The sequence below is a fragment of the Pimephales promelas genome, chromosome 9 (genome assembly GCF_988280905.1).
Source record: "Pimephales promelas chromosome 9, fPimPro1.hap1.1, whole genome shotgun sequence".
Lineage (NCBI taxonomy): Eukaryota > Metazoa > Chordata > Actinopteri > Cypriniformes > Leuciscidae > Pimephales > Pimephales promelas.
Window position 1 is genome coordinate 19,052,176 of NC_142777.1, and position 27,912 is coordinate 19,080,087.

Here is a 27,912-nt window from a genome sequence, read left to right on the forward strand (position 1 = left end):
TTATAAAGAAGCGATTAGAGACATTTGAAAGTTTCTGCCCCTTGCATTGGTTTTGTCAACAACCTTTTTCTTGCCATTCCAAAATAACAGTTTTTATTATCACGCTATTTTCATTCTCATTATCTGTTGGTACTGAGTTTGTGGTTACAAATCTTAATCCATAATGACTGTGAAAATAATCTTGAATTTCTACAATTTGAAAAATGTTCATCTGCGCAGATTACAGATCCTATTTAGAAGGGCTTTTAAACGTGATTAACATCAAATATAACCATATAAAGTTGCCAGATTGAGTGTATCCCTACTATCACCCGTAATACGGTGTGGTCGGGGTTTGGTCCTACAGTATATATAGCCTATATATATATATATATATATATATATATATATATAGTATCTCACTGTACTGTGCAATTGTTATACTAAGAACCAAATCTTTTCATCTAAAGTCACATACTTCAAAATCACTGTGAACATGATGAGCTCTTGCTGCTCTCTGGTCACAATGTTCTTTTTCTTATGGAAAAAAATAAAATAAATTGGCCTTTGCCAAGACGGTAGAAATTGAATTCCATGTGTGAAGCACAAGAGACTGGACAACATAATACTATTACAGTATCAGGGCAAGAACCAATGTGCATTGAGCCTAATGATTGAATTAGTTTGACCTGTTTTTCTTTTTTATATTAAACCCATTTTCAGAAAATACAGATTAAATCTAGTTGGACTGGTACAGATACACTGTTTACTATTTAAAGGCAGGGCAGGCAATTTCAGCGAGGCTAGCAATAGCCAGCTTTGAAAGTATAAGATCCCACCCTCTCTTCAGAGTGTCTCCAAAGCCACACGTCGTTCAAAACACATGAACAACCAGAGCAGAGTCTGCAAAGTGTCACGAGAGACTGTGTTAAATTACCTCATGTCTCAAAGCACATTACAAAAAAAGATGTAAATGTAAACAACTTACAGAGCTCTTACTTGTACCTAGGGTGACCACCTGTTCCGCTTTGCATTGTACTGCACAGCATTTTCACCCCTTGTCCCGCACATCGCACATTGAGGAAATGTCCTGCGTTTTCATTAGTCTATTGGTTTTTAATTATCATATTAAAAAAACGTGCATTTCGTTCTTTTGCCTATTTAAGAAAGCATTTTATTTATTATTTTTGCAGCATAGTTTTTCACCTATATTTTACAGCTCTTCGTCATAAGTACAAATCACTAGTCGGTTGTGACAGCTGTCATGGACCGATGATTCGTTCCATGTGTTCCCTGTCAGAAAACAAATGGATAAATTTGTCAATTCAAATTTTAATTCAACAGAATGTATCTGTTGTTGTTTAACCTGTTGTCTGCTGCTGTTTTGATTAGAATACATTATATCAGTTCAGCTGGTCGTATACGGTCTAGCCGCAGAAGGTCAGATATTTCAACGCATCCAAAGCTCAAATCGGATCTTCTGCATACGCATATGATCGGAACCCTCCACAGCTCCCATACGACTCTCCACTGGAAATTATTGACTTCCGGTCCAACGGCTGTTGTTTGTCGTGTGCTGTGGAAGGGCATGAACCAAAACAGAAATGAATAGTTCACCTCATTTGTCATTTGTTATTTTGTCATGTCACGTCACAGCCGTATTTGGATGCAGAAATTAGTTAATAATTCCCAACCTTCCATTAAAAAAGCGCGTAGTTCATTTTTTTTTTTTTTTAACTGTTACAGACATACGTTGGGAGGTGAACTAATCATTTCTGTTTCCGGCACAGACTACTTGGGTTCAACCTATGGGGATGTGATGTGACAAAAGAACGAATTCCTCAGATCAGGAGGTGAGGTAAACTAACAGACTGCAAAGCCCGAAGACCTTCTAAATGTGATCAAAGTTTGGATAAGTTGATGTGTTGTGGAAGTTGGCTGTTAACATGTAACATTTCGGTTATATTCTTCTGAAATACAATGATTGAAATGACTTAAAAAAGATTCATTCATAGTCAGTAAAATGATCCTTCCCAACACTATTACAAATGTGTCTTCCACAGATGATTTATGTCTTAAAAAAAAATAAAAAAATAAAAAAATATTTGGACAACTTACAGTATTGATTGCTATCAGGATATGAAGAGAGTTTTAACCACAGTAACAAAGACTGATTATGAAAAAAAACAAAAATGCCTACCCTAAGGATTAAAGCAACAATGAAGAAACATTAAAAAAATATTTGAGAGAGGAGGAGTGAATTGAATTCACTTGTAGAAACAACTAGGATTATCACAAACAAAATAAACAGTAACTTATGAACTAATTTACAGGGCTGACACATGGTTTTGTGGGGCCCTAGACAAGATCATGGAAATTGGCCCCACTGGGGTAAAAATGTCATAACATTAAACCTACCACTGCAAACATAGCAAGAAGCTTACTTTTTAAAGAGAAAACACTTAACATATGAACACTGCACATGGGTAGTTGAAAAATAACATGTCCACAAACTTGTTTCATATTCAATATATTGAGATGTAGATTAATACATATATTGTTATATAATACATTTAAATATATTTCAGAAAATTCACTTATGGTGTGATGCCATTAATTCCTAAAATGTTTAGAATAAAAGCGTTAACAGAGTTAAATATATATTGTGCATTTAAAATGGTTTTAAACTTGAATATTTGAAACTTAATGTCCACTACCCACATAGCTATATAAATGTTTAGTACAACATAATACATTAACAACATGTGGGAAAGAATTATGCACAAAACTGATTGAATTATTAGTGAAAATCAGGCGCAGCAAGAAAAAAAAAAGATACATCACTACATACAGAAAATATACAGAAAATAAATATAAGTAATGACTAAATAGAAACACGCATACCTTTTGAAGATGGGTTAAAATCATGGTTCGACATAATAATCTATGATTACATAATTCATTGTTGATGTCAGTTACCCAACAACGAACACATATTAAGTGAAGTTGCCTTCATTTATATGTCTGTCCCTAGAAAACATGCAGGATAGTTATAAATGTCTTCTACTTGACATCTATGTAATGGTTCAGTAAATCCATCCATGATGTCAATCAGGATATACTGCTGTATATAAACCTTCTCTTCTCTAGTTCCTTTTTTATATAAAGGCTTCAGAGTCGTATTTGCTTGAATGTATTTAATTTGACATTCAAGAAAATCAGGTCCTGTATCATTGTGAAAATGAAAATATTAACAAGCTTAGACATTATGTTTCTTTTTGTATGCGTCAAGATAGATGAAAAAGTAATATTGATATGAGTCTGAAGGCAATGCAACATCAATTTTTATCACCAGCTCAAAAGGAACCTCACCCTTTGTGAAAAAATCTTTTCCCTCGTACTATACTGCTTGATTACCGAATCCGAGGGTTCGATTTGAAAAATCATTTAAATAGTTTTGAGCATACAAAGTTTAGATTCGAGGTCTCTGAAGCAATCTCCTCAATTATGAATTATTCACCAGATATTATTCCAAAGGTCATCTTATAGTAATTAGTATCCTGCTGTAGACAAAACAGCCTCAAGGTACCTGATGGCCAGTTTAATTACAATTTAAAATGAGCATGCTGTTTGACACCCTCTATATGTTCAACCAGCCGCCTCTGCAGATGGCACTTTGAAAACGAAGTGCGTCTCCTCTAAAGAAACATATTTGCAAAGTTAACAAGTGTTCTTGAAGCTAGATACAAATGAACAAGAAGAAGGTGTGAGTTGCTTGCAAATCAGTTTCCTATTTGGAGCATTGAGGCATTTTTCATCATCATAGTGGTCTGTTTGGTAGCGAGTTGTATTTTCAGCTTTTTCCAGGGACAAATTACAAACAGCTTGCTCTGTGATTCAATAGTAACTTCGTTATTACTTTGTCTCCGTAACAGTTTAAACTCTCACTCGCTCTGTCTTCCTGTATTCGCTTCTGATTTAAAAAAACTATTGCTGGATTTAAACGTTGGGTCAACACAGCAATGAGACATAAGCCACACTGCTGCACTGCCTTCAGCAACCCACTTGAGCAAAAGGAAAAAGCTTTGAGCCGGAGATCTTCAGCGGTGATGTGATGACCCCATCTAGACGCCCTTGATGAGATACTCTCTCTGTACACATAAGCCCCCTCTCTGCAGACACAATGTCACCGCATAGTAACCTCGAATCTAGCAACTCGTTTAGCTTCTGCGCTCAAATCGGGGACTTATCCTGCTCGGGGACGGAAACTCAGGTGGGCTTTAGCCACACAATCAGTGTGAGCCACAGTAGTACACTCACTATCTCTACAGGTAAAGAACGAAACGGACATGCTGAAAGCGGTTGAAGTCTTCTAGTCCTCATTTTGAACCGCTACAACTAAACTGGGTTGATTAGCTCTATGCTAGCCAGTCATGTTTCATTCATCTAATAAAATGGCCATGGGGAATAATGCTCGGAAAGTGTGGAAGGGCTTCCATGCATGTGTGACTGCAAGACCCCATCTATAACCTTTTGCCCATTACCTTTTATCATGTCTCCCCATGCATATCAACCCATTGTCACTGCCGCTTAATGTCTCCACATGCACTCTCTGGTTGCACACTCCCCAAATGCAGTTTTTATACTATGCACAGACACAATTGTTTAAAATCCCCTCTTTTCTGATAGCTCAACCAAAATGAAAATCTGTCATCAAATGAAATATTGACAAACCCTAATGTCATTCTAATCATGTCTTTTTTTTTTCTTTTCTTTGGAACATAAATGTGATGTGATCTGGGAAAACCCACCACATGGTGAAATTTGACATATTACAGGTTTTGAGACCATTTTAAAGCTGGGTATAAGCCCTTTCCAAATCTGTTTTTATTTCTTTTATCATTTGTCTGTAACAAAAGTTGTGGTTATCTGAAGTCGGCTGATCGCTGTGATTTTCAGAAATGGAATTTTGAGAAAAAACAGGTTTAATTAACGGTGACGTCCTGCTAGCGGGATTACTGGCGCTCCTTTTTTATTGCCTTTTTTTAATATCACATATTTTAGTAATCATCATAGATTAGGTATCATTACGAAAGCTTACGAACTCAAAATTCAACATGCGAAAACCGTTTTGAAATTGGACGATTGAGAGGCGAGCAAGGTGTTTTAAACTTGCAGCTTCAGACTCTGTTGTTCACTTGTGCTCCGCATCACACCTCACGATAACACTGGATAAAAATAAATAAATAAAAACTTGCGGGCTGTTGTAGTTCACCCAGGACTGGGCTTTATTCTATTTTGTGGTTTATTTTGATACGTGAACTGTCTTTGTAGTATTAAGAGAAGGAGAGCTAAACAGGAGATATTGTTTTTGCCCCTCCGCTCCGCCTGCATGTTCTTAAACAGGGATGTGATTTTTCCGGATTAATCCGGAATTCCGGTTTTTCCGACCTGAAAATGTGACCTACGTGAATCATGCAGATCTGTAAAAAAAAAAAAAAAGAGGGGGGCGGGTGTCGGCAGCCGGAGTGAAAAGGAGAGAATATGAGAACATAACCCATGACTCGCTGACGTGCGTACAGAAAGTTCCTTTCAAAGTATCAGCACGGACGTATTTGCGTTGCATTGTCAGTTGACAAAATCACAGTTAGGTCACCAGGGCTGGGCGATATATCGATATATTTCAAATTTGCGCTATGATCCTTGCTCCAAGCAAGCCGCTGACTGCTTTTGTAGAAATATGTAGCAGCTATATCGTGCATTCTGTCAGTTGCAGTACTGACACCTCCGTCTCAACAGCATTAGTGTACAACGCGACAAATACTTGCAATATTAACGCAGAGGAATATATTTCCGTAAAGCTCCGTATATTTTCCTGCTTTTTTGTCCTTATCCAATCACATGCCTGCTTAAAGGACAACTCCAGTGCAAAATGAACCTTATAGTCTAATTACACATTGGTACATAGTCAATCGTTCTCTGAGATTTGTTTTCATGATCGAATGTAAAGAGTTTTATCTCTAAAAACTGTTTAGCTTATAACGCTAGTATATGGGGCATAGAGTAATGAAAATAAAAATCGCTAGTTAATACCACCAACAAGGCTCAAAATAGCCCAACACTAACATGGTAGCATAATCAGGGTCCCTACATGCAAAGCGAAGCACGATATTTTATAAAGACAGTCCACTTCACGGATACAGGCAGGAGCCATCTTTGAAAAACAGTCTCGAGCAGTCGAACCACAAACGCCGAGCCAAGTTCTGGTTCGTTCACATCTCACCAGCGCGCTTGGCTTGGCGTTCATGGTTCAACTGCTTGAGACTATTTTCCAAAGATGGCTCAATGCTTCGGTTTGCAGGACTCTGATTATGCTACCGTGTTAGTGTTGGGCTATTTTGAGCCTTGTTAGTGGTATTAAGTAGCGATTTTTATTTTCATTATTTCATTACTCCATTTATTTTCATTGCTACCGATTTCTATTTTCATTACTTCATATTTAGTAATTTGAAATAAAGTTGTAAAAACAATAAATATTAGATAAAAAAATATACTAAAATACTGCCTTTTCTGACCTTGACACCTTTAGACCTTAATGTTTGGGTTCCGTTGACTTATACTGTATTTTATCTGATTTTCTGTTCTTCAGAAGAAAGACATATACTTGAGTAAATATATATAAATTTGACAATGTTAATTTTTGAGTGAACTGTCCCTTTTAAAGTAGCATTTGCATGATGTTAAACTCTTTTAAAAAATGTTCCTCTATCTGCATTGCAGTCTGGATGCCCAGTTTTTTTTTTTTTTTTTTTTGTGACTAACGAGGGAAAGGAAGGATAATTGAGCTCACCCCTATATGAAAGCTCACACTCATATTCACATACGTGCTCGTCAAGCATTAAAAATGTAAAGCCAGCAGAAAAAGAGTGTAACTAGGCAGTTCAGCAAAATGTTCAGGAACTTGCAGTGCTGTAGGTAGACCCTTTTGCTCAGATAATCTTTATTCATTTGCTTTTTTAAGGCTCCTTTCTTCCTCCCACCTCTGTCTTGGGCTCGGTCCAAAGCTGCAGTACTGCATATTTGCAGAGCACATAATGGTGGTTATATGGCCAGACTCACCAATTATTCTTTAGTCCACCTAGGTGGCCTCTTCTCTTTCTAACTGAAATCTCTCAGGTGTGTTTCCGAAGCCCTCCTCCTACTGAATCAATGGCTCTAACGGCTGTATAACTGCTTTTGTCTGTGCAGACGGACTTAATCATGAGTTCCCCCTGCCTTCCTTTTCCGCAAATAGACAGTGTTTCTTATGCATATTGCTCGCTTTCCCTAATGGAAGCCGGTCCATAACCGAACCACGTTTCTTTCTTCTTTTTTTGTTAGCATTCTCCACCACCTGCAGTCTACATCAAGGCTTTTCTGTCCATAAGAGGAAAATAGGATTAAAGTGTTTTGAAATGATAGGACACACAACAGAGTGCCTAAAGATACACAATATTTAATGGTTCAAGAAAAAATTCAAGACAAGAAAAAAACATTACAGCATATGTAAATGAGCATGTTCTTTTTTCTTTTTCTTTTCATTTCTTTTTCAACTTCTAGGAGTATTTTACAGGGGTGTGATATCAAGATATACTTCAGTTGTTCAACAGTGTTCATTTCTTCAATGCTGGCACGTGAAAGCTCACCTCCAAAAAAAGAAAGAAAGAAACAATTGTGAAATACAAAAAAAAAAAAAAGAAAAAAAGATGTTTAAATTACAAGCAGATTTAATATATCAGCAGTTTTTTATATTCTTTTCATGTTCTATACAAGATACATAGTGTGTACATACATTATCCGGCCAGCTTTGTGCCAGTATACATACATGCGCACACACAAACACACGCGCACACATATAATAATATACATTATGCATATGTTTTAAATACATTACAACAGAGATTGTCCTCATTTTCAACTTTTTTCAGTAAGTATAAACCATTTTTTCTTTTGTTTACTGTATACGTTATGACGTTATGTTAAAATATTTTTCCCGGGCTTAATGCTAAGTATATCTATGTACACTTTACTCTTTTTTTTTTTTTTCTTCCTTTTTTTTTTTTTTTTTTTTTTTTCCTGTGGTAATGATAAAAATTTATTTGATTTGTGTATCGACGTGTTGGATGCAAAAAGTGTGATGCCATTCTAATCCTTCATACTAACTATAATACAACCCCGAGAGATTTGACAGTACACAGATTCTGATTAGTGTCAGAACAAGAGTTTAGTGCTGCAGAACAGTCAGCCAGCGAAGGTCAACAGGAACACATGCAAATGAAGATGCCTGACTACTGAGATGATCTGCCATAATATTTTCCAGAAAAAAAAAAAACGATCAAAAATAAAAATCAAAATACACAAATATACGTTTGTTTCAGAGGAAAGAACTACCTCATTATCAAGGCTGCTTACATGATACATCAGGGAACCAACTTTTTTAGAAAAGTACAAAAGTGCTAGAGGGGAGAATTACCATGCATACTGAAATTTTCTATGCATTTATTTATCAGTCACAAATATTGTTGTTGTTCATCCATTCTCGCACATTTTTGTCCTCTTTACTTATTTAAACCTTTGGCACTAATGTAGTTGCTCCACTAGTCAAAAATGTCCATTTCAGATTTCAGAAAATACTTATCTTCAAGTGCATACATGTATAAAGTCAACATGAAATAGCATTTGCAAAGCATTTATTTTATTATTTATTTTATTCTGTGTATGTGGTAATTTATGATAGAAATCGAATATTCCATGATCCCACCCCCCTTAAAAAAAGTCTTCCCACCATTGACAGAAATTTCCGTAATTTGTGAGACAAGGTCTGTATTTTCCATGTTTTCAATGTTATACGGTAACTTAAAAAAAAGCTCTCTGTCAAAACTAATATCAACTAAGACCAAATCACACAGATTTTCTACTACTTGATGTCTATTTGAACTTTAAAAACTTGTATTATACAATAGGCAACATGATGTTTTCTGTCTCAGTCTCTTGGACAAACTGTCTTTAGGCTATGTATTCTTTAACATTTAATCAGATTTGCCATTGGAATGCATATTGGCTCAGATATAATATTATATGATATTTGAATAAATGTTAACTTGTAGTTATTTATAAAAAAAAAACAAACAAACAAAAAAAACATTGTTATACAGGGGATATTTGTTAATTAACCACGAAGGGAACATAATTACATTTAAAATGTAAAGCAATATTACAAACTTCTGACTAAAGCACTACCCACTTACGAATATAGATATGAATATTTTGTGCAAGATTGTAAGAGATAAAGATATTGGCTCCTCTGCAGGAATAACAGTTTATAGGGTCAGCTTTGATTTCATGTTGACTTTAAGAATGTAAAACCACTAAAATTTTGCAGTTCTGAAAATTTTGAATGTGTTATGAGACTCAACAGCTCATTGTTTTTAATTATTGTAACCTCAAAAGACTTCCAAAAACTGATGCTAATCTTTTAAATAATTTGCAACTTGGTGCATTCTGTGGTGTGATGTATGAACACAAAGCAAAGATTTTCAAACTGTGTTATGCAATACAGACACTACGGCTTATATTAGTATTTCATACCTTGTCTTTCGAGCTTTTCAGATTTATTGTGTGGATTAGGAGAGTGCGAGTTGAGTCGCTGTCCTTACACCGTCACTCGATACTCTTGTCTCAACAATACAGTCACAGCTAGCACAGGGCACTGCTTCCTTCCATTGATAGAGTCCCACACTGCAATTATTCCTCTCAATCATGAGTGTTCGGCAGATTTTATATTGTTGTTTAGGGAACAGCTGCCAGAGTGATTGTCAGTTCTCTCACATCAACACACTTCCAACACGTCTTCGCTGTGACACGTCTCTTGTCGCTGGCACGCACACTATTTTATAGTGAAGTCATTTTTTGGATCACTGACCCAAATATTTCTGTGTCATCAGTATATGAGGACTGTTAGCGAATTAAATTTGTGCTGATTTCTCAATCCGCACAGCCTCTTTAAGGGATTACTTGATGTCTCTGTTTGAATATACTGAATGTTTCGACAAAAATGTGACACGATTGTAAGCAAACTTCTACTTCAATAAGCAGTCATCACATCCATACAATACACATCTACATCTTAAGGCTGTTTCTTTGACATCGTTATATATAAATCTCACAAACGCTTAATTTTTTCGCAAAGTTTAAAAAGAAGTGCGCTAGCTAACGAGCAGTCACATACGCACACACGCACACACAGAAGGTAGCCAATTATACTATTATAGAGCAGTACTCGGCTTCTGTTACAGTGATTACTGATCAAAGTAATTATACTATTGGGAGATTCTTGTAATTGGTTCCATGACACTTATTGTGGTGCATACATTATATATATATATAATGTATGTAGGGGTGCGAAAAAACAAAGGATGTCTTTTTAGCCATGTCTGAGCCTCAGCTAATGAGATAATGTAGAAAATAAGCGGGCTTTTTATAATGGGAGAGAAAGGGTGTCAGGTGCATGGAAACTACCAACACACTAAAAATCTGAGGAAGGCTCTAAGCTCACCGGGGAGAAAAGAGCTAACGTCAAAGTTAAAGAAGAAAAAAACACCTTATATATAAAAGTTTCTGTGTTAACACCAAGCAAGACTAATTTTTGCTGAGAGGCTTAGCTGTATCTGTAGTCTTGACAGAGCAAGCTGCACATTAAGGGGCATGGAACTACGTCTCTTTAGCAGAATAAAACTGACTCAGGCGGAAATTCAGCTGGAAACGACGCACCTCACCGAAGCCAACAGAAATACCAGGGTCACCGAGCGCTCACACATAACACTTGACCTTATTGACTATGCTTACATGTGTCGTAATATTCCAAATGCGGTTCTTAACTCCAAAGCCTAATTTTCATTGTTTTGTTTATGAGCGTGTCTGTGTTTATGTGCAAAGCACAAAGAAATAAGCTCTGGCTTTGCGTTAGTGAGCACCAATTAAACCCACGAAGACCGCTTACTGCTGAAATGCAGACGTGCAAGGATGCGGATTTATAATAAGACCAAATAATGTGCAGAATATGCACACAAGTAACAAGTACATGAGTGTTTTTTTTTATTTTTAAATACTACAATTTAATAATTATGTATGAATATCGGTGTGTATGTGAACGTATGCAATGATGTCCTCCAGCAGTGTACACTTAAAATTAATTTGCTGTCAAGTTGCACTCAAAAGGTGCACAAAAAAGAAATAAAAATCTCATCCCTTTTGATCAACAGTAAAGCTTAATTCATTTGCCACTAATCTGTCACTAAGACACATTTAAACCACTTTTTTTTTCGTTTTCATTTTTTACTTGTGTAGCTACTTTGGTCTATATCTACCATTTGTCTACTTTACATGTTTCAGTTTCATTGAGGTTATTGAAAGCTACTGTCTTTTGCTTTAACTTCCCCTTCTGGCGTGTTTAAAAACATCTCGTGTCAAGAAACGTTTGACAGATGCTAATAATCATCAGAACCCGTCAGCTTTTCGTTTTCAATCACTCTCATTATGCCGTGCTCCGAGGCCTACCCTCGCTTCTACAGCTGATGCTCGCGCAGGAAGGAGCCTCCACTCGCGGACGTCTGAGGGCTGGACGTGGCGGAAAAGCTGGCTAGAGGGATGACCTTGATAGTATCCTCTTTCTTGCTGCAGTGTCTCTCAAGTGTGTTGTAGAATTGGGGCCGGTTGCTCCCTTTGTCCAGATCATCTTTGGGCACTGACCTGCCAAGAGTGTGACGCCCATCTGGCTTGGTCCCCCGCGCCCAGCTTTGTTGAAAACCAAAGGAGGGCAGAGTGGCGGCACCGGACGTCTGGAATTGGGTCAGCGCTGGCGGCATCCAGCAGCTGTCAGAATGACCCAGGATCAGACATTCCTGGGTACAGGTCTCCGAGGCTTCGGCGAGAGCCTTCTGCAGGTTGACTTCAATAGCTGTGGATGATGAAATGACAAATGCGAAGGCTCAGTCAAGAGGTGAACACAAGAAGACAAAATAAATCATACTTTCTCTCATTGCCAAAGCACTTGGAGACAATAAAAAATTGGCGCTATCAAAAGGTGACCTGTAAATGTCAGCTTCTGAGAGAAATGAAAGGCAGTGATAAATGTTTAATTCATCTCATAATGAGAAAAACAACACCGGTTCTTTTAATTTAAATGGTATTCCCATGGTTCTGTGTGTTTACCTACAATATGCCCTGAATTCCCAGTAGCTTCATTAAATCTTTTAAAAAAAAGTCTCTGTTTGTGTCTGAGATTGGCTTTTTACATATTAAAGAATTAATGAACTGCTCTAAAACCATTGTTTATTTTAATCCTATTCATCGTGGCGCACCTCTCTTCTGCTGATGTCTCCCACTTAAATCAAGTCAATTAAGATAAATCAAACAGTAATGCAGCGATTCCTTCGCCTACTTGTTAACGCAGCTGACACGTACAGTATTAGGGTAGACAAACGTCCTACAGTAGCTGTGAGCATCAGAATGTGATTCACTCGGAAGAAAGAGAGCAGTAAACTACAGGACTCAAACTTTCTTATCTCATTAAACCTGCTCTGACATCACATGCAAGATGTGCCAAGGAAAAGACCTCAGTATTGAGCCCCAGCCATAAAGCCTGTCAACTCTAATAATTAGAATGTAAAACAGTGCTAGCGGAGGCAGGCGGGAGCCCTACAGCAGCGCATGTATATCTTAACCCGCTAAAAAAAGGGGCTGAACATCACTGGTCCCCCCTCTAAGCTGTCATCTAGAAATTATTTAGCATATTTGCATAAGTAAAGTTGTCATAAATAATTAAAAGTGACTAAGGCTGGTTCCCTTTGCACTATATGCTTAGGTTATTTTTATTTTTACCACCAGGATCCAGTATAGTTTTCCAACAAATATCATGCAGAGGGAACTCGGAAAATATTGAACAGCAGCAATACAGAATACATATTTACACATTTATCTTTCAGTGCACTTAATATATGTGACCAGTTCATGCATTTCCTGGGAATTGAACCTATGAACTTGCTGTGTCTGGCTAGCAACATTATTTACTGTTTGAGCCAACGATATTTTTTCCAGGATTTGGTTCATCATTAATGTTAGATAATTACGCATAAATGCTAAATAAAACCGGGTAAAGCTGTTATAAATAGTATTAATCATCAAAGAACCATAAAACAACTATCTGTGATTCTTGGAACCATAGGCTGCATAATATTGCAATATTTTTAATGAAAACTCATGGATTTGTTAGTGCCTGAAATGTTGACAGTTCCAAGAAGGCAAACCTGTTGACATGTCTGGAGAAGTAAAATGATTACGTATTTGACTGGAATTGCAGGATTTGAGCCACAGTAATGCTAATAAACATAAACATCTGTCAATTAATCCAAGAAACGTTAATTACAAATAAACCGTATTCAGTGTTGAAGAAACACCAATAAAAACAGTTTAACAGTTTACCTCCTCCCGTTGGAAAATAACATCTGGAATGCCACTACAAGTCAGACAACCCCAACCTCAATGGGAAGGTTCATTTGCTGCAACAAACGATTATTTTGATAATCAATTAATCTAACGATTATTAGAACGATTAATCGACTAATCGTCGATTATTTTTGCCGGCTAAGTTAAGTTTGGAACGATTATTCAGCTTTTTCAATTAGTTAAAACATTGAGTAATGCATATTCTAACTATAATATAAAAAAAGAAAATCAGTTCAGCTTGAAACAGTTGTTTTAATGAATTTAGGGCCAATTAAACAGGTCATTCTCTTTAAGTTTTCAGATATCAGTCCAACTCAAATCGCACACATGCTCTCTAAGCATTGTTTAATAGGCCCACTGCTTTTCTTAGAACTGACACAAAAATGGTAAAATATTAATCTGCAAATCATTATTATAAATATAAAATTATTACAATATTTTTTTTCATGACAATTGAGCTGACCGAGACACTCTTACTAGCCTTTTAATTTACAGAATGAATAAAATGATATTCTTCCTAACATCTCCTTTTGCAAGTCTTCATGATTATGGAACAAAACACAGGCGAGTGATAAGACTATAATACCTAATAGTTTTACAATGATAAAAACAGCCCTGACTCTTAAGCTCGATCAAGCTTTATTATATGCAAAATAAGTCATCACATTGCTGCAATTATACTATTATTGATTATATTATTATTACTAGTATTAGTAGTATTGCCTTATCTAATAAAGAGATTTACGTTGCCACTAGTTAGTTAGCTCCAGCTGGAGAACACTCAATTCTCAAATGGGAGGTTTCCCAATCATTGCTAGTTCGGATTCGTTTGCACGCCGTCATAATTTGCGCTGTTTTTTTTTCTTTTACCGCAGTAGCATTTGTAAAGGGCTGCATTACACTATAGCGCCATAGCGATCAAATTAGATATTGCACGCCCTTACATTAGGACAAGTGTGATCAAACGACTACTTCAACGATATTTGTCGACAATGTCGACTAATCGTTTCAGCCCTAATGAGCATACAGAGCTGGTTTATGGGTAATGTAAAAGTATGTATTCTGCTGCATGTATGAACATTTAATATGTAATATAACAATATTTTGTGTATAAATAAATACCTGTTTTACTTGTTCAATAACTAATAGATAGACATGAATCTAGAGCTAAAGTCTTGAATAATGTACCACTATATTTAACATTCCGTTGTATAAAAGTTCACTTTAATAGCGTACTGATTATGGGACAGTCGGAACTTTAATTTACGATTTTTCCATAATTGGAAATATTGGCAGCTTACTTGGTTTTGGAACAGAGCTGCAATATTGTATTTGGCATGTCGGTTTGTTTTAGTAACAGGGAACTGGACAGAATAGCACAAATATAGAAAGCTAGAAACAGAAGGAAAGTAGTGAGAGAGATGGTGTATACTCTGCTATAGTCTGCCTCAGAGCATCAGTGCATAAATCAGTGGAGCGGTAAACGTGTCACCTTTCAGAGGGTCACTAACTTCATTAAGGAAAAATGATGCCGCTCACTCATTCTCTGAGCAAGCAGAATGAGTCCTGGCCAGGTCTCTCTCGGAGGCTGCTGTAAATCACCCCAGAGCTGCTTTGGAAATTGGAGGTGTCTTTCAGAGCCATTGTTCTTTTGAGGGCTGAGCGCATCACGCCACGGTGGACAGATACTTGCGCTGGCAGACACATGTAGCGGCCCTTGCACCTTTAGTGCATTTGCCCAGCAGGTCTGTATGTGCGTGCATGTGAAGTCAATCAGCACAAGCAGAGGAGAGTGTGCGCGCAATTACATTATGTGTAAAGGTGTTTTGAAGCCACGCTGCGCGTCTTTCCAACGTGCAGAGGCACAGCACGAGCTGTCAGCGGCGCTATGTCAACAGCCAGGAGAGCTACTATTTTTCGCATGTGATATTTCACATTAAACAGCTCCACAAATGTAGTCCATATCAGTTTCTCCTCCACAGGGACTAGTACTGCTTGACTGATGTGGGTGACAGCGCTGAATGCTTTCGTCAGCCGGAGGCAGCGGCTCACTCTGATGCTGTTTAAGTGCTTTTTGTATTCAGGGGGTATCACTACTCTCCCGTCGAGCTTTTAAAAAAGAATCAGCCCCCATGTGCTCCGGTCTCCGCATATATAAATGCTTGTCGGAAAACCTTGCGTTTGGGGGTAAGAGAGCATTTTGATTTCCTCCACAAAGATCTCCGGCAGATGATTGGATGAAGTTGAATGCTGTGTGAGGTAAATTATATTTACATTATCGCAAAACGTTCCACTTAAAAATGCCAAGCCTATTTACTTGGAGAGTAATAGGGCTTCTAATAACGGTTCACATTCAAAGCAAATTGTTTGTTGATTGAAACATTCGCGAAATGGCCACTGGTTATTGATCGATGTCCCGGGCTGATTCACACTTGTAATTAGAGCGGTGCGGGTGCTTGAAGAGGTTTTCAATCTACCCCTGCAAACATTGTCTAACGCTGTCATCAGAGATTGGTAATCAGATTGCTCCCGTATGATGAACATCAAAAAAGGCCTCATCTATCCTGAATTTATTTTTCCCAACTAAAACGAAAGAAAAAAAAGACTGAAAATTAATTGTTATGGAGTTTGTTACATTTGACATCTCACCCATTTACTCAGAGATACCAGGTTGTAAAACAATGCTGTTGTGGAAAGTAAAAACAACAACAGTTAACATACAATTAACAGACATGTTGCTGGGGTATAGTTACGTTTATGCAAAGGAACTGAAAGCACACTATATGACAGTATGGGTCACTCCTAGACAGGAAGTGCGAAGAAACAGTGTTCATTGACATGCTGAAGTAAGACAATAAGCACGAATGACAATTTCTGACAGGGCTGTTAAGCAAGGCAGCGCGACCTGAATATATCTTGATGGGATTTACATCAAGGATGCCACAGAGATGATTACTCAAGTCATTATGTTAGCATGTGCAAACCCATTACTTCCAATTAGAGGGCTAATTGCATAAATACAGAACATCATCTCTCCCTGCTCTCTCTCTCTCTCTCTATCTCTCTCTATCTCTCTATCCTGTCTAAACATTATCTGGTTGACTGTAGAGCTTAAAGTGTAAATTGCAGGTTACTTTTTTCACAAAGATAATGCAATGTTCTTACTAAACTTAAAAAAAAGAACCACCCACAATTGTTTTTATTTTTATTTTTTTTTAATACCTTATAAAAAGAAAAAGAAATCGCACACCTGCAATTGGTAGGTGCGTAGAAAAAACGACCAAAAAAATCAGTCGAAAATGTGCCAAAGAGGAGATCTCGCACACTATCAAGTGTGCGGGATCTTCTCTTCGGCAAGTTTGTGATATGCAAGTTTTGATAGTGTGCGGGATCTTCTCTTTGGCACATTTTTTTTTAATACCAAAATGTGATGGTAAACCTGCAATTTACACTTTAAGAAAACCAGGCTCTAGTTTTATCACATGACAGAAATCAGCCCCGATTTTTTATTTTTTTTTAATTTTTTTTATTAAATACACAATTATTTATATAACTTATTTCAAAAGTGTAATACAGGATTCAGTGTAACATTGCTTTTAGTGTCTGTATGTTTATAATTTTTGAACAGCACAAATAAGTTTTCATGGCAAAGGTTTAAGGATTGTGCTTTTTTCATTTTTTTTCTCCAAAAATGCAAATGATCAAGTAATGAGTCTTCATGAAGTTCATTGAGTCAAAACATACCCACCGAGGGGGTAGACTATGGCATATTTGATCAAAGTTTAGTATTCTTTCAGCCATGTATGCAAATTTTACATGTATTTAATTGGTGCACTTGATATGAGCACAGTTATAACCCTTGGGGACAAGAGAAGAACACGACAAGAGAGAATATGCATACTATTATTACAGTTTAATCCCCTGACAACCAGACAACCAAAAGAGCTGGACTTTCTTGACCCATCCCAAAAAATAAAATAAAAAATTAAACAGTTTTCAGTGGGATCCAAAATTCGGAGAACACCAGTGAAACTACAGCTATTAAACATTGCTTTTGTTTAATTTAGGTTATTTTTCATCACATGTTAGTTCATAATACATACATTAGTGAAATAATAACTAGATAACTAAAATAAATTAGCTAATTCATTTAAGAGGGTTTTGAACAAGATGTTTGTTGGAAACCAAAACTACTGCTAGAGAAAACACATTTGCATGATTGAAATGAGATCAATAAGCATCTCACGCCTCAGCAACAACCAACTCGCCACCAGTGAAGGATAAAATGTGGTCAGCGTCACAAATACACTTATTTGATTACTGGACTAGAATTAGTGAACTTTAAATTAGATCTTGAATTCTAAATTGTCAATGTGTACTCAGTCTCTGTATATGTGTGTAATACAGATTAAACAAACTTCAAACAAATCCCATGCTGTCAAACAAAATGAAATTTGAAGGATAATAGACTTTGTAATTACATGGACTTTATCATTTTATTACACACCCACTCTGACTCCACATCTAGATTGGCAAATGGATGGTCATTAATAATAATGGAGCTATTTAACCCCATGGGTGTTTTACAAGGGGAAAGATGCCGTTTTTCAGTCAAGGGTTGGACACAACCATCAGGTGAAATAAGAGGCCCACTTTTCATTCTCATGAATCAGGGAAAGGCCACTTACTCCAGGCTAGATGCATTTCATCACCAGCTCCACTCCAGTACCACTCTCGTATTTCATCGCTGCTTATGAGTGATTTACACTTTTACTTTTGCAGAGGAGATCCGTATGATTTCATGCTGCTCTTTGCTATTATATATTCATGAAGTCCCAAATGTACAAATGTACAGTGGGATGTAAAGTGTGACATGCATCGCAAAAATAAATTACAACTTGAGGCCAGGGGCATGCAACACTCCAGCAACTGCAATATGTTAAGGAAATTCTGGGCTCCGTGGAGCCATACAACATATTTTCCATATGGAGTTTTTCAGCATCTTTGAGTCCTGCTTTCTGGATTAATATTAATGATAATAATTTAATAAATTTCGCCAAGAAATTAAATTAAATTGGTAGCCAATGCACAATCATGAAAATATATAACTCAACATTTCATGGAACTTATGTTGACTGCTAATCTGTTAAGAATTGCATAATAATTTAATATTATTAAATTTAATCAAAAAGTAATATACACACAAACCACATACACACATATACAGTATATATATATATATATGGATTTGAACAAACTGCTATTTTGCAAGTTCTCCCACAATTTCTATTTACTTGACTGCTACTGTTTTGAAATCTTCTTGATTGTGGGGACATTTTTTTTCTGCAAATAGTTGTATGTATGATTTAATTTTGCTAATTAATTATTATGTAATTAGTTTGACTGAAATTGATAAAATATCACACTCACACTTTGGGGATCAGGCTACACATTCACTATATTACTAGTTTTCTCTCCGTAAACCCCTAATTAAAGCTTATTGATAGTAAGTAGTAGTTTTTTAGTGTTTTTTTTTTTTTTTTTTTTTTTTTTTTTAGGTATGGGGTAGAGTTAAGGGAATATAATATGTTCATGCAGAAAAGGCCTTATGTGCTTCATAAGTACTAATAAATAGCAAATATGATAGTAATATGCATGTTAATAAGAAACTAGTAAATATATGAACCTAATCTAAATTGTTACCCTAACTTGTTATTCAGTAATTACTGAATTGATTAAAGTCTGAATAGATAAAAATAGAGAGTTGAGGAATTCTATATTTAATGAAATTACTGATTGACAAACAGCATGACAGTTTCATCTGGAAGTTATAATTCACTAGTGCACAGCTGAGTTGCTCTAGGGTCCAGCAGAAAAGTTTTTTTTTTTTTTTTTTTTTTTTGAATAATGGCCCCCTGAATACATAAAGTACACATCCCACCATCTGTTAGTCGGCAGTAAAAAACAAAACTTCAGGGCTCCATGTGCAGTTTCCTGTATTTGAATAAAAATCTGGCACAGAAGATTTCTCCTCATGAAAAAGAGCATCTTACAAAGGGAAGCATCCGCTTTATGCTTGGCAAATGTTCAGGCTTGTATCTTCTCAATTCGCTAGTTGTTTATAATCTTTCACACCTGCACAACAGACATCGCTTACAGCACGAGCATATTCACAGTGAGAGTGCTGTCATACAGATACATTAATCACAACAGCAGTGACCTGTCTTTGTTACCGAGGACACTTAAAAGTATTTATCTTTTTAATTACACAATTATTATGTTTGCTTATACATTGCATTCATAAAAATTGTTTGTGAAAGTATTAAGGCTTATACGTTTTTGCTAAATAGTCTGAAATGATTTAATATATTTAAATTTTTAAAACCGAATCTAATTGCCTCAATCCTTATGAAATGAAAACCTCTGTGGCACTATGAAGATGTGATATATTTCACAATCTGTCTAGTAAAAAATATGTCTGTCCTCTCAAAAGGGTGGAGTCGACTGACGGCATCTCAAAAGATTTTTAATTAAGGTGTATATTTCTTAGTGCAGCTATAAAAAACTAAATGTCCTTTCATTAATAGCAGTCAGAATCATTAAATAACTTCTTGTGCAAAAAACATTTCAGCATGCATAAATGTGTCCCTATCATTCTAATGTTGATAAATTATGATTATTCGAACGAAAGCACACTCATTAAGCATAAAGCCAAGTCAAAAAATTAGTAGACACACTGAAAAGTTCTTATATAGGGCTGAGACAAAAATAAAAAATAAAAAAAATCTTTTTATTGTTGTCAAATGTTAGTCGAATGTTAATGTGATGAATTACACCTGTGGTGAGTCTGCAATAGGACACCTGTGTGAACTTTAGCCGAACCGACTTCATAGACCCGTTAAAAATCATCTTGGGACCACTTAGTTTAACGTATAGGTAAAATAAACTTTTTTTTTTTTTTCACAAAACCCAATGGTTTATATTTATCTAAGGAATGTTAGTGTGGAATAGTAATACAGCAATAGTTCATCCAAAAAATGAAGGTAACTACAGTTGAATATCATAACATTTAATATCTATGAGAACAACATTCGGTTGAGTAAATTATCATTTTAAAGTGCATCTTTTTAAGTGTCAAAATACCACCAGTCATAAAGATATCATTCAAGTACCATTGAAAAGTAACATATCATAGTATCGTTCAAAAGTTTGTTTGTTTTTTTGGTAAGAAATTAATACTTGAATACTTTATTGAATATATTTATATTTAATTATAATAATTATTCAATTTTGGTTTATACAAAAACATTAAGCAGCATACAACATAATTCAACGTTCAACATAATAATGATAATCAGAAATGTTTCTTGAGCAGCAAAATCAACATATTAGAACGATTTCAGGAGGATCATGTGACAGTGAAGACTGGAGTAATGATGCTGAAAATTCAGCTTTGCCATCACAGGAATACATTTAATTTTAAAATATATCACCATAGAAACAAATAAATTAAATAAATTCAGCCTTGGTGAGCAAGAGACTTCTTTCAAAATTTTACAGACCCCAAACTTATACACTATCAAACTTCAAGTCTACTCCCTCTCTTCTTTATTCACATACGCCTCTCCATCTCACCTCACTCTCTTCTCTAGCCATGCTGTGTTTGACCCAATGCAACTGAAAGTAATTGCGGGCAGAAAACAACATTTAATGATTACTTCATCCCCGAGTCCTGAGGAGAGGGAAGTCACAGGCAGGTAATTTCAACAAAAGAGGGAGACCTTTTTTTTTCTCCTGACACACCATTTTCAGACAACAAAGAATATTATTGACTTGCTGAGATTAAAACAGCAAAACAAATAACACAACAAAATCAGGGACAAAGTGACCACAGAAAGAGGTTGTCCCCTGAACACGGCGGGTCAAACTCCCTCCACTGTCTTTTCTTTTGTTAGCGTTGATTAAAAACAAGCAGGGGATAACATTTCCCATTTGGTGTCTGATCTGTAAATAACAATACGTAAATGTTCATGCTGCCACTCACACACTCGAAGAACAAGACGCTGGTGTCCTATCTTTCCAAACATCCCTCTATCCATGTGTTTAAAGTTGGGAATGCGAGGTAAAGGAAATTGAAGGTTTTTTTTTTTTTTTTTTTTGAGGGGACAAGATTGGCTACGCTCTACTCCTCTATAGCTACTTGACATTTCCCCCCCTCTCCTGTGGCTGTGATGGTCTTGATTGTCTGGTGTTCATTATGTCTGGTGTGGTTCTACCTCTCTTCTCCTCTCGTGTTCAGACCTCTCCTCCATTAGGAAGACAAGAGGAGGGGGTGTTAGCATCAACACAATCAGCACTGCCCAAACACACAGCATGGGCTGAATAGAAGAGAGGCACAAACACCATAACAATCAGCAATCAGCACTGATCATGATAATAACATAGAGAGTGCTACACGATCCATGCTGCGCTCTCCCTCCCTGCCAGGAGGACTTACTGTGTACATGGGCTAGTGTGTGAATAGACACAATAAATTAAACCAATATTTGAAATGTAAAAAACACAAATCCCCCAAAATAAATGGTGAAAGTTTCATTGATGACTGTTTATGTATTTTAACACCCTATGATAAACTAGATTGAGGTTAAAATAAATCAACCAACCAACCAACCAACCTCAAAAAAGAAAACAAAAGAAAAAGCCACCCCTTATCATCATAAATGCTTCTTAAGAAATATGTTGAAATGTTGAAGTAGTAGTTAAAATGTCACTTTCACAATGAAACGGACCAGTCCGTAACGGTGTGCGGGGCGAAGCGGCGAAAGATACACACACAGTAAAAGGAGGACTGGGAAGTACACAACGAAGCAAGCCGACTCTAAACAAGAAAACGAAGTTACCCAAGCGACTCAAATAAAAGACAAAAGTCGCCAATATGTATTTGGCAACGCTGGCAAAAATGACAAACTTTTTTTACGCCTACTGTGGGCATACGTACCTTCGCTTTGGGCCCCCAATTTGCTAAATCCGCCACTGCTATTTATGGTAAATGGCCCTGTGACTAGTTAATTGTGTGGAGTGACTTTAGTTTTTAAAAACGTAAAAATGCCATATCAATAGTTAAGCCATTTGTATGCAATTTCTTATAGGACCTGTCAAAAGTTTGGAAACATTAAAATCTTAATGTTTATAATAAGATGTCCCTTTTGCTCACCAAGTCTGCATTTATTTAATCAAAAATAAAATAAATTAATAAAATACAAGTTTGTTGCTCTTTGTGTTAGTGTTAGTATTGTTAGACGTAGCTAAATTCTTCTGTACAACAGTAATATATTTCTGGCACAACTTCAAGTTAAACCAAACTTTTATTTTGACGGGTTGCCATGATGACACTCTGAGATTCTGTGTGTATGATGATATGATAGTTTTTTGTTTTTTTTTCCTCAAATGAAATGGTAAAATGCTCATGAAGACTCTCAGAGTGGCTCTAGAGATAAAGTTCATGCATTTATGTCCTCATATAGTGAGGTGGCAGAGGCTGAAAACACAGCGAGCGTCTTTACCTGGTAAATGAAACCAGCACATCGGCACCATTCGTTTTTCACAGAGCTATGCAGAACATGTAAGATTCATATTTAAATAGTATTTTTGGGGTGTAATATAACGATTCAATTTAAGAGTAACTGGCCTGCTTTTTATTTGGATTCTGAAATTCTGTCCGCGTTTTCCGCATAGCAGTAATCATAGGGCCCTATTTGCGGTAGGTTGATCCAGAAACCCTGAGTTTCCCTGAAACCATTCAACTCCCCCAGCTCCACCTGCCTAGATCTGCTACTGGATTTACATATGTCTATTTATCCAGCAGCAACAGCATATATCACATGCTCACTGCAGTGTGTCTATTACCAATAGCAAGTCCACAGTAACAGCAGCAATAATCAACAACAATGTAGCAGATCTAGTCCGGCAAGAGCAAATACATTAACGCTGCTATAAAGAGCATAAACACATAATGCGCTTCAAGAATTTATCTTATTTATGGCAAGATAAAACAGTCCAGTATGTACCTCCACTCCGGACAAAAGCAAAGTAAAAGGCCGAATTTACATATGTGCAGAAATCTCAAAGTGATGTGAAATGTTTAATGGGCAACACTTTTTGAAATGTAAAAGGAAGGAAACAATTTCTTTGGGGTAAAATATCTGCCTTGTATATAGAGCTTGTGCTCTTATGAAGAGATAACAAAGATGGATGAAGCAATATGTGTGAGAGATTACAGAAAGCTTTGGAGGTAAGGGCACAGACAGAGCCATGCACTGCCTACTCGAAAACTCAGGCCCCATTCATATCAGTTTGTAAAGCTGGGATGTTCTCCATGGTGACTGATACTCGGTTACCATTGGTAGTCCTCAACATACGTTTTTAAGGCTTGCCAAGAAAATCTGCAGATAGGCCTTAAGCTATTGGGTATTCTGTTAGGGCTATTTTTGATGTGTTTACTACAATGCAATGGTTCTGTAGGGAAATATGATATCAAATATGAGGAAAATAACAAAAGACCCAAAACTGGTTTAGATGTCAACTTCTTGCCTATTGTTTTTGTGCAGATGTATGGCCTGAACCGCTTTCATACTGCAGCCATAGTAGCATCGTGTACAGGAACACCGGTGGGCTTTTTTTTTTAAACACACAATAGTGCATACCTTTAAATAAAGTCCTTTGGGATGGGATGAAATAAACTATGCCTCTGGATCTGCAATATATCTGCTAGTCACTTGTGATTTGTTCTTTTCCCCTCAGCAATATATTTTGGTAACTGCCTCTATGGTCAGGCAGATAGTGAGTACATGGCATCAAAGGTGGACTATCTTTCAAGCCTTTACTGGCAGGACAGAAGGCTAGCTGCCACGCTCACTCCATTGTCTCGCAAAATAAATGTACCTGCAAAAGATGGAATCAGTAACAATGGCGATCCGGAGAAGTGGGGGTGGTTAATTGGCTGTTAGGAATATTTAATAAACAACCTTCAGGGTCTCTTTGTCTCTTTGTGATATATGCCTCAGAGTGATGTGCTTTCTATTCGACATCTGATTCAAAGAAGGTCCACGTCCAATTCTCTGAAAAAGAGCTAAGAATAACCTGAATGCTGTGAGGGTGTCTGCTTGAGATGGTTTGTACATTTCCCAACATGGAGGAGATGTTGCCTACGTTATTAGGCATACGGTTTCATAACATTGATGGATTTGTGAATTATTTGCCATCGCTGCTGTAAGAAACGGAGAGCTGATGTTTTTACTTTGTGACAGTAGTCTGCTATTTATTAAAGATGGCCTGGGATACCTCAGGGGGTATGATTTCAAAAAATCACATTTTCAAAAATGTGCTGTTTTTCATGCTTAAGCTGCTGTAAAATGTTAACATTTTTGCTCTCTCGTTCTATGCAAAAGAAAAGAAAATGGTTTGTCTCACTTTCTTGTAAACAGAATAGCACGCCCATCCCTGCTCTTGACCCAACACTCCTTTAAGTCTTTACGCCTGCCTCTGCTCCACATGGAATATAAAGTCTTTAAGAGGACCATATAAAGGCATCAAGGGGACACGCCATCAGTTTTGGAATATGTGAATATGTTGTGCCTTCATTACCTCCATTGTTTTTTTTTTGTTTTTTTTTCGTAGTCCATGTTTAAGTCAATAAGGGTCAATTGGCCTGGCAAACTTTCGTAACTTTGAATAATTTCAGAGTACTTTTTAAATTCATACAATTTACAAACATTTTGTAAACTTCAGGTTTGATAGTTAAACATGCATGTTAATGAATTCTTATCATTCGTAAATAGGGCGCATGGGCACACACATTCAAAATTAGCATAATCCCGCCCGTGAATGTGACTATGCACATTTTGTTAATGCGGTGGGATCTTCTGGACTTCTCTTTTTTTTTGTTTTAGCTCCAGTATATTACATAAATGAAAAGAGATTATTTGGCCAAATGCCCAAAATTAGTCAATTCTTGCAGACATGCTACTGGTGCTCAGAATAATAATACTAATAAAAAGGAGAAGAAAAGACTGGCTGTTTTTAATCCTTTTTATTTATCAATTAAATTTCAATGAATGAAAAGAATGTTATATATAATTGGGTAACTACTTTTGAAAGAATACATTTTATGGTAAATGGTGTTCAATTTGCAGTGTCATCAGTTGATTGGATGAAAATGATTGGATGTTTTGCACAACCTTGAGAGCTTTCATGAATCTGAAAATGATGTTAGAAGGTTTTTTTTTGTTTTGTTTTCCCCAAACGATTAACACAATGCTTGTGTTTCATGAATGTGGCCTAAAGATAAAATGAAGGAAGATCTTAAAGGCTGTGTTCTCAGGTCTCTGTTACGTAGGGCTGGGGTAAACGATTATTAACTAAACGATGAGTTGGGCGATTATTTTATCGATTAGTCGACTAATCTAATGACTAATTGGATGACTAATATAAAGAATATTTTTTCTGCTGATCAATTAATAAAAAAACAATGTATCTCAAATAAATACTAGCATACTGAATCAAGATATAAGCTGGCTAACGTTAGTCTAATGTTATGTATTTGAACACCATCATTATAACTCTACAACCCCCAAAACTGTGTTATTAAATTTTTTTTACAAACACTTTTATCATAAAGAATGTTTAAATATTAATATCAGCTGAGGAGGGAAACGGAGGCGGAGTTAGTGGTGCGATCGGAGGCTGCTACTGCTGAAGAATGAATCGGGAGAGGTTTGTGCACCTACTGATCAGAGCGCGTGCTGACACGGAGTAAAGCCTTGTTTATACTCGACACCGTCCGCAGGAGCGCGAATGTGCGCACGGCAAAAATGACGCGTTGGGTGCGCAAGACCAGGAAGACTGTGGCTGGCTGTGTATGCCTTTTTTTGTAACGGGAACGACTTCAAGCCGAATCTGCCCGAGCTTGTACGTCTCACCACACCGGCACCCAGTTTGCGCGTCTAAATTGCAAAGTTTTTTTTTTTCTTAAGGGTTTGTTTAGTGTGATTCATTTAATGGATAGCACATTCACTTCTAGTTGTCTTCGTCCTCTATTCTGCAATGTTTCGGTCTCCCACGTGTGTGTGGCAAGCTGTACCGCCGGGAACATGCAAAAAATAAATAAATAAAGAAGCGTCGACGCAAAAATATGATGTCGGCGCAATTTTGACGTCGAAGCATCGACGTCATCGACGCGCCGCTACAGCACTACTGTTACGATTTAGATTTTGGTAAAATGTTTTTCTTTTCCCATGTTTACCATTTAAAGTTTAATGGCTGGTCTCACTGTGATAACTTATTTAAACAACATATATAAACATATACGTCATTAAACAACATACATGTTTCACAATTTTCAAAGATATGCTATGTAAGTAAAATAAAATGCCACTGTACTGTAAAATATTAACAATTTATAATTAATAACAATGAATCTGACTTGTGCATATAAATATGAATATATTATGAACAAGTATGAATCAAAATTTAATTGCATTTAAACAATTTAAAAGTGTATCCACTAATAACCTATTAAGCATTATGACTTATAAATGTAAGTTGTTATACTGTAAAGCGCCACCAAACATTAATGTTTCATAACATCACAGCCTTGTTCAATTACAATGCACAAGAAAGCACTATCTTATATAACAGCTGATGTGTTGTGATGAATGTGCTCTATATATGGCTTCATATGAATATATATTTAGAGTGTCCATACAGTAGACAGTTCCATGTTTTCCCTCCACTCTTCCCCTACATTACCTGTCAAACGCCTGTCACCGGCACTTTGGCAAGGCCCAGAATATAGAAGAGATGTGTGTGTTAGACCAGCATGGCATTCCTCACAAGTAATCACACATTGTGCAACAAGTATATTATGATCCATATCTCTAAAATATGCCATTAAATCTTCACAAAGTAACATATTTATTTACCAATACTGCAACACTCTCACATATAAATGCATCCTCAAAGCATTAGATCTCAAATAAATATGTGTACATGAGTATTTACATCTAACTAAATTACGATAATGATTATTAAAAATGGGAAGGATGTGATTTGGTAAACAGGAAGATCATGTTTCCTAAAAAAATATCAACTCTTTAACTAAATCATGTACAGACTCAAAGCTGCCAGGCTTTAAGAGCAGGGAAGATGTTTGATGTTATCGGTTTGTTGTTTGGGTCCGAGGCAATAGGGGAAATGAAGAAAAAAAAATGCAATTAGATGTGATGCATGAGCTCTCAGTTTTTGCTGTTTTCTCAAAAGCCATTTCACATGCTTGTGCACATAAAAAACACAATTATTCCTCTTAAGTTTCTCAGCAGCCTTCTTTGTTTATTT

At 36.5% G+C, this 27,912-nt stretch overlaps 1 protein-coding gene and 1 long non-coding RNA gene across 5 annotated transcripts in view; one reads left to right on the forward strand and one right to left on the reverse strand.

The window, feature by feature from the left end:
* The window catches only part of LOC148977544 (uncharacterized), a 139,009-nt gene that overhangs the window by 49,302 nt on the left and 61,795 nt on the right, over nucleotides 1-27,912 (forward strand). The gene's annotated exons all lie outside the window — the stretch shown is intronic.
* pcdh11 (protocadherin 11) overlaps nucleotides 7,455-27,912 on the reverse strand; it is a 190,763-nt gene continuing 170,305 nt past the window's right edge. For all 3 annotated transcript variants that reach the window (XM_039649311.2, XM_039649312.2, XM_039649310.2), the window contains exon 6: nucleotides 7,455-11,974. In XM_039649311.2, coding sequence (XP_039505245.2) covers nucleotides 11,583-11,974 — 392 coding nt within the window. In that variant the 3' untranslated portion in view covers nucleotides 7,455-11,582. The remainder of the gene's footprint in view (nucleotides 11,975-27,912) is intronic.